Source organism: Lactuca virosa, chromosome 8 (genome assembly GCF_052849685.1).
Source record: "Lactuca virosa cultivar CGN04683 chromosome 8, Lactuca_virosa_CGN04683_v6, whole genome shotgun sequence".
Taxonomy (NCBI): domain Eukaryota; kingdom Viridiplantae; phylum Streptophyta; class Magnoliopsida; order Asterales; family Asteraceae; genus Lactuca; species Lactuca virosa.
The window spans coordinates 218,188,208-218,196,815 of NC_136433.1; the positions used below are offsets into that span (position 1 = coordinate 218,188,208).

The 8,608-nt window shown below is 37.2% G+C and overlaps 1 protein-coding gene across 1 annotated transcript; it reads left to right on the top strand.

The window, feature by feature from the left end:
* The first annotated feature begins 1,096 nt into the window (after positions 1–1,096).
* Positions 1,097–2,928, top strand: LOC145129070 (uncharacterized). Its single transcript, XM_079063823.1, has 5 exons — positions 1,097–1,611; positions 1,708–1,784; positions 1,861–1,897; positions 2,026–2,128; positions 2,248–2,928. Exons 1-5 carry the CDS (start codon positions 1,338–1,340, stop codon positions 2,804–2,806), a joined length of 1,050 nt encoding a protein of 349 aa, XP_078919949.1. The 5' UTR covers positions 1,097–1,337; the 3' UTR covers positions 2,807–2,928.
* Positions 2,929–8,608: the final 5,680 nt, after the last annotated feature.

Genomic DNA, 8,608 nt, shown 5'->3' on the forward strand with positions numbered 1-8,608 from the left:
TTACGTAATTCGATATTTTAATTATGCACAAGTATCAATTTTGTATGGAGTGTTATCAAGTTAAGAGCATCTACAATGCAAGTAGTATAAGAGTTGAATACCATAATGATTAGGATTGAATAAGAATTGAATGGAATGTGGGCGATGACATGGAGTAGAGTTGAATGATCATTGAATGGTTCAATAGAAAAAATAAAATGGTGATTAGGATTGAATAAATGTTTAATGGGTTGTGGATAGTGTTGTATAGATATTTAATAGATGATGTGACAATGCATTAAACTTTATAGAGTTCAATGGATTGTGCATGCCCTAACTACTACGATTGCATTACCACTGCTAGAAAAAGCTTTTTTTTCCTACGGAATAATATTACCGACGAAGCATTGACAAAATGAACTCTAATATATCAACAAAAAATAGCATTGGAAATCAAATCGTCGAAAGTCCGTTAGTAACTTCTGACATAATGAAAATATAATCGTAGAGGTTTTTTCAACAGAAAAAAGGATGTCAAAATCCGTCGGCAAAACGCTATAGCAACGGATTACCGATGGAAATTAGGATGCTATAGCAACGGATTACCGATGGAAATTAGGATTTTCTTTCTAGTAGTGTACTATGTCTAGATGGATAACAAAACTACTGATTCATATTGCCATCGGTTTTCCAAACTGAAAAAAGTTGTCTAAAATGGTCTATATATTTTTCACAGAAAAAAATTCCGTTGGCAAAACGCTTTAGCTACGGTTTTTGACAGAATGCCAACGGCAGTTAGTTTTTTTTTTTTTTTTTTTTCTAGTAGTGTACTATGTCTAGATGAATATCAAAACTAATGGTCATTCAATTTGCCTTCAGGTTTTCAAACTGAAAAAGAGTTGTCCAAAATATATAATTATATATCGGGAATTTATTATGTGCTAATAAATTGGCTTTGATGCCATGCTATACATGCAGCAATAATTATAATATAAACATATTGCACAACCAAATCGGTATTCGTTCATACAAGCATTTTTCACATACCATGTATGCCTAGCTATAAGTTGTATTGTCACATGGCCCATGCGTCCATCTATGTCTACATGTTCATGTGACTAGTGTACACACATGCACATCGGAAAGCCTATTTTATTATTTAATATAGATAATCCATCTCTCTATACTTGGACTTTTGAAGGATGTTGGGTAATCATGTCCATTTGTTGACTGGCTCAAATCAAGATTTGCAGGAGAAGGCTGCGTTCATTCCATCAAAGATTTCAGGATGCGTGAATTAAAGAACACTCTTGATTTGTGATCTTTCTGTCTAAAAACTGGAGAGACGACTTAAAAAGATGATCGAAAAGGAAGATTCTAATGGTTCAAAGATGAATCACTTGTCTTGCAAGAACAATATTATTGGTGAGGATGAGGTTGATGATGAAAACAACACCAAATCAAGCCAGAGCTCAGGGAATAACAGCATGGTGGATCAAGTGGAGGGTGAGAAGAAAGATGAATCCACTAGAGTAAGGCCATATGTAAGATCTAAGATGGCTAGGCTTAGATGGACTCCTGATCTTCATCTCACTTTTGTAAAAGCCGTGGAGCGCCTAGGTGGTCAAGAAAGTATATAGATTTACTCAATTATCAAGTTTTCTTAGAATCCCAATGCTAATTTAGCATATAATTACTTAATTCTTTATTTATTTGTGTTTGGTGAAGGAGCAACCCCTAAATTAGTTCTACAACTGATGAACATCCAAGGTCTTAGCATTGCTCATGTAAAGAGCCATCTACAGGTGATAGTTCATCAAACAATTTGCTTTTTTTTTTCATCTTTCACTATGTTTTTATTGGTTTTCTTTCAATATATAGATGTATAGAAGTAAGAAGATCGATGATCAAGATCAAGGTATAATTTTGGTATTTTATATATGGAACCTTTTGATTCACATCTTACTTTAAGTTAAAGATTAGGGTTTTTAGATTCTTGACCTTTTCTTGGATTTAGCATTTATTTTCTTTAAATTTCTCTCTTAGTAATTAACCGGGGAGATTATTATGCTGGAAGCAACAATCATCTTCTTCACAATCTTTGTCAACTTCCTGGGCTCGATCAAAGGTTGTTTAGGCCTAATTTAAGGTATTTATGCAAGAATCTTTAATGAAATATTATTTGATCATCTTTTTATTTTTTTCATATCTTGGATATATGTATATAAAGTGTATGTAATAACATTTTCAACGTCGTATTGGATGCAGCCAGAATTCTTGGAGCAACCATGTGACAGATATGGTATCAAGACCTTCGACAAACAATATGATTAATGCTAGAATAGAAGATCATGGATTGAACCATGGACGCCAAGGAGACTTTAACATGAACACTATAATGAACTATGGGGCATATTACATGAGAAAGAAACCATTCAATGAGGATGAAAATTGCAAGATTGCCTATCAAGAGTTTGAGAAGGATGAAACTTTGACCAACACCAGGTCAAGTCTGATTGATCCTGAATTCATGAATTGTCAAAGAGAAGAAAGGGAAGAAAAACCAAATAGCTTTGTTAATACAAAGAAGCGGAAAGCCCCACTTGATGAGGCGCTTGATTTGAATTTGTCATTAAGCCTGAAGGGAAGTATGACTAGGGATGATGATGAGGTGGATAGTGCGTTGTGTTTGTCTCTACTTTCTTCTTCATCAAAGAAGGAAAAATACTATAAGGATTATGGCATGGACTCTTCCCGCAACCGGTTAGAAGAAGGTCAACTCGGAAAGAATCCAAGAATGTCGAGTACTCTAGATCTGACTATATGAATTCGAGAATTCTAGTGAGATCTTGTTGGTACTCACGTAATTCGTTAGGGTTTTGTAAGGTTTCTTGATTGTTATTGTATTTTGGAAAGGACCTCTAAATGTTAATTCAAATTTCCAGCGCACGAATTAATCTTCTCTCTTTTGTAACTTTCATGCATATCTGGATTAAAGTTTTTAGATGACTCAAAAAAAGTCATATGCGAGAGTTGACGGCAACACATTCAAGCTCAAAACAGAAATCTGCGACTTTGTCTTAGTTTGTCGTCTTTACTTTTTATTTACCCACAGGATAGTGATGAAGAAGGAGACGTATGAAACCTTATTATAAAGTCCAAAAGCAGTGATTTTGATGCAGCTAAAGTCAAGAAGTTTTAGGATTTATTTTAAACATATATATATAGCAGGTGTTGGTGTTCCATGATTACTCGCATATCTATTTCATTTTAGCAAGCAGATCGAGGTGGAGTGGGTGTTCATGTTTACATGTTCCAAGAGATTTTCAGGGTCAAAGATGAGAAAAAGATAAAATTTGTCACGAGGGGACTTTGAAAAATTATCAACGTAATGTGGTGGGGTTGCGAATGGAGGTGGTGGAGTATTTACGAAAGACAAACATCCCCCCGTGCATGAACATTGATCAATGTCATACTCTCTCCGGGAACAAGGCTGACTTCCTTGTCTCTTTCTCTTCAATAGAACACCTCCAAATGCAATGTGCTTCCCGATGCCTCTCATTACCTGCATCTTAATTGTTTTATAATGGATTTTGGAGGTTATCCCCAAAGCTACATGTAGGTTGTATCTTTGCATAAATCTCTGTCGATTTTTTTATATGATGTTTAGCTCATTGAATTGATAGTGACCAAATTTATTCTCTCAGTTGAATTTTTTTAGAAGGAGAACAATTTATGAAAAAACAAACAAAACGCGTAGCAATATATATATTGTACTAGACAACAAATGCCAAAGGCAAGAAGGCTACATCAAGATTGAACAAGGATCGATTCACACCAAACGGTACTATTTAAGCCCGACATTTTCGATCTATGTTTCACCCAAAAAAGAAAAACATGTGTCCAATTTCCATCCATAACAACTTGGACCGTGACTGAACATTTTCGAAATATGGACCAGTTTCTTGACTTCCATATAAATCAGACTCTGGTAGGAGTCACTGCCTCCAAACATTTGACACAATTGGATTTAGAAACAAGATCTCTCGGGTCCCCATGGTTGACAAAAAGAAAACCATATCATTTACAAATCAAGCTCCAAAGTTCCGAAGCAAATGACATGAGGCGAAAAGTTATGTCTTACTTTCTTTGGTGTCGTTGCACATTGCGCTCAATTAAGTATATATGCCATTTCCGGAGAAGGGCATAAAATCACATGTATGAAAAATAAACTTTCCTTTTTTCATTTTTTTAAACACACATACACATAAGTATTTACATATATATATACATATTGAAACATTCCTCGTGTGTGTGAATTTAAAATCGTCTAACTTTTTCAATTAAAGATCCAAATCATCCAAAATAGTATAAATTGATCCCAAAGTTCATAGTTTGACGAGTGTTTCAACCAAGTGAGAATATAGCAACTAGTTAAACATAAAGTGTTTCATTACATAACTACTAATCTTCTAGAATCTCCTTTCCATCTCTAACTTCGGTTTTCAATATCAATCAGAATTTAACTACATATCAAAATACGAGTATTAGGCTTGGAAATTATGGTGTATATGCCCCATGTCAACTATTCCCAAAGTCAAACCTTCCAAAAACTAGTTTTCAATGTTTGAAAAGATCATTAGGATTAAACTTGGGAATAAACTTTATAACATAAATAAATTATAAGACATTTCACAATTAAATATGGCTATAATTGGCCTATGTCAAACTAGCACAAAGCACACTCCACACTCCACGCTCCGGACCCATATAAATATATCACATAGACGTCCAACGCTAGCCTTTACGAAGCCACCAATAGAATCACACAAGGGGTTGAAAGTCCCTCTTGATAGTGAGGCTTTTTAGAATAACATCACTATAACGTCGGATTCCTGGTATGTATTTAAATTATAATTATTCATTTTTATAGAGCAACTCGACGAGTTGGAAGCCCAAACTCGTCGAGTAGAGATCAAATGAGACACGAGTTTTAAGTAACCTACTCGACAAGTTGAGAGCCCTCAACTCGACGAGTAGGCTGGTAGAGGTGAAACCCTTATTTCGGGGTTTTGCACCCTATGTAAGCATCTTATCCCCCTCATGCTAGCCTTATTTCCAGCCTCCAAGTCCCAAACCCTAGATCTCAAAACCCTAATACATTGTGTGAGCTTGTCAGTCGTTTTTGAGAGAAATTGTGTGTGTGTGAAGCTTATGGAAGAAGGAGAAGCTTGAGGACTCAAGAAGAGGGTTATAGATCAAGCAACTTCACTTCATTCTCAGCATTTTCTGGTAAACAAGTCTCAAACTTGCTTAATGATTTCTTAGATCTCTTTCCTATCACTTTTATTGGGTTTTTGGTCCAACTAGCATGATCCTTGGGAAATGGACGTCCCAAGTGAGTATACTTTGAGATCTAGAGCCTTAAAGGGCTTTCATGGCGTAAAGGTGCAAACTTTATGGCCATTGAAGCCCCATGCAAGCTTTAGGATATCATTTTGGCCTTTTAAGTTCCAAAAGGCCATGCATGGAGAGATAGTTGGAGGCTTTACGTGTTCATGCATAAAAACATCCATAATAACATCGCATGTCAATACCCAAGTGTCAATAATCAAAACATGTTATCATAAAATAATATCAAAGTGTAATCCCAAAGATCTCATGTGTGGAAAACATAGTGTGATGTAGGGGTGAGCATTTGGACCGGTGGACCGGACCGGACCGGTGAACCGGACCGGACCGTTTTTTGGACCCTCGGGCCGGTTCTCAGTTCTAGGAATCCATCAAAACCGGTCCGGTTTTTTTCCCGGTCTGGTTCGGTTTTTACCGGGTTTAGAATCGGTTGGACCCGATTTATAAAAAAAATTGTAATCTGTGAAAATTTTTAAACAACTATAACTCATTCGTTTTAAGTCGGATTGACACGTGGTTTTTCCAACGTTTAATTTATAGTTTGTAGATGAATTTAGAAAATAATTTTGTTGATTTTGGTATTATATTAAATGAGTTACAGTCTTTCAAAGTTGAGCTATCAAAGCTGAAAATTTTCAGCTTTTCAGCAACATTTTTAAAATTTTGTAATCTGTAAAAATTTTTAAACAATCATAACTCATTCGTTTTAAGTCGGATTGACACACGATTTTTTCCAACTTTTAATTTACAGTTTGTAGATGAATTTAGACTATAATTTTGTTGATTTTGGTATTATATTCAATGAGTTACAGTCTTTCAAAATTGAGTTATCAACGCTGAAAAATTTCAGCTTTTCAGCAACATTTTTAAAATTTTGTAATCTGTGAGAATTTTTAAACAACCATAACTCATTCGTTTCAAGTCGGATTGACCTGCGGTTTTTTTTACATTTAGTTTACAGTTTATAGATAAAATTAGACTAGAATTTTGTTAATTTTGGTATTATATTCAGTGAGTTACAATCCTTCAAAGTTGAGCTATCAAAGCTGAAATATTTCAGCTTTTTAACTATTATTTTAGACTATAATTATGAATTTTATGTATCTTTGACAGATAAATCATATGACAGGGATCTTGGTAAACTTGATTTATATGTTAGTTGTTTTATTTGGAAAATTAATTTTGCAAGTTATAATATTATAACATCAAGGTAGATTAGTTATGCATGAAAAGGAAACGTAATCATTTTTACAAATTGTATCGTATCAAACCCAATAACATATTCGTTTTAACGAGTTCTATCAAACCTAAAAACTTATTTTAACGACTTGTAATCTATGCAATTAAAGTTGTACTGGTCCAAACGGGTCCAAGAACCAGAAAACCCGGACTTGGACCCGGACCCGAACACGGACACGGACACGACTCATCCGGTCCGGTCCACGGTCCATAATATTCTCCATAACCGATCCGGTCCAAGAGTCGGTCTGGTCCGGTCCGGTCCGGTTCAGTCCAAATGTTCACCCCTAGTGTGATGCGTTGCGATCAAGCCGTCTCTTTTCCTTTGAAAACGAGTACCTGAAACCAAAACTATAAACCGTAAGCACGAAGCTTAGTGAGTTCCCCCATCATACCACTTACCATACAAATCACATACTGTTAGGCATACCGGGGTGCCCGACCTACACCATGTTAGGCATATCTGGGTGCCCGACCTACCCTGCTGAGCATACCGGGGTGCTCAACCTACTCCTGTTAGGCATACCGGGGTGCCCAACCTACCCCTGTCAGGCATATTTTGGTGCCCAACCTACCCCTTTGGTCCAGTCGAACGGTTCCACGGACTATTTCACCCCCTTACTACTACCACATAATATCATATCACATATATCATAATCTGTCTAGCATAGCTGGGTACTAAACTACCCCTTCGGCCCTAGCGACCAGTAACCGGGGACAATTCCCCCTACTACCACTATCACATAACATCATATCATGCTAACACATAAAACATATCAGGTAGTAGCAAACCTATATAATTATCACAAAGACAATCATCTATTAACCAACTCCTACTAGTGGGCCGACATTGTGGCCGTAGACCCACTTCTACTGGAAGGTAACTCACCTCGCACTACGGAAGTCCCGCAGACAAAAACCCAGACTGCTGGATGACAGATTCCCGAACTGTCAACATCAAAACATTACCCAATTAATAATTGGGTTCCAACATATACCCATAAGTCCATGCTTGGGGTAAAAGGCTACTTTACCCCCATCTTAGCTTGACTCAAGCCCAAGGCCCAATCCAAAGGCCCAAAAGTCAACTATAAGTCAAAGCCCAATGTATGGCCCAATTTTCTAAATTGGGCCCAAACCTCTTCATGGTCTTACCCTAAGGCCCAACCATTTATTCCGGTCCAAACATGTGGCATTTCAGTGGTCCAATATCTCATAATCATCAAGGCCTAGTTATGGCCCAATTTTCCAAATTGGGCCCAAACCCTCATATGGGCCTTACCCTAAAGCCCATCAAATTATTCTAGTCCATATGATTGTTCTTGAATAGCCCATCAATATCCCAATCACCAAAGCCCAATAGAAAGGCCCAAACTTAAAGCCCAAGTGAAATTAGGGTTTTCACATAAAATGACAATTAGGGTTAAGTGTTTCTCACTTAACCCATTAAGGACATAATCCATTAAGTCCATCACTCTACTAGATAAATCATATGGTGTGATTGGGTTTAATTCACAATTCCATTCCAATGGCCTAAAATGCGGGTCCCGATAAGTCCAAGCCCATAATTCCAAAATTAGGGTTTTCTAAACCCTAATTAGGGTTTCCAACCCAATCATAGCCCACTAGGCCCAAAACTAAGTCATGTTATCAATTAGGGCCTCATTAGGCCCACCAGGGTCTCATAAGGCCCATTAGGGTTTCATAAGGCCCATTAGGGTTTCATTAGTCGGGCACCACCCACTACCACCTCGGGTAGTGGTGGTCAACGGTGGCTCACGGCGGCGGCCACCACCTCACGGTGGTGGTTACGAGTTTCTTCTATTATTCTAGCATCTGTTATAATATTACAAGGCAAAAACCCAAATAACACACACACACACACACTAATACATACACATACACACACAGCCACCCTAGTGGTGGCCGGCGGTGGCACATGATGGCAGCCACCACCTCAGGGTGGTGGTGGTGGTGG

Bases quoted from the DNA above. Each gene is read 5' to 3' on its own strand.
- LOC145129070 (XM_079063823.1), top strand. From the start codon at position 1,338: ATGATCGAAAAGGAAGATTCTAATGGTTCAAAGATGAATCACTTGTCT. The intron at 1,612-1,707 runs GTATATAGATTT...TGTTTGGTGAAG, and splicing joins GCGCCTAGGTGGTCAAGAAA to GAGCAACCCCTAAATTAGTT. The intron at 1,898-2,025 runs GTATAATTTTGG...TTTCTCTCTTAG, and splicing joins GATCGATGATCAAGATCAAG to TAATTAACCGGGGAGATTAT.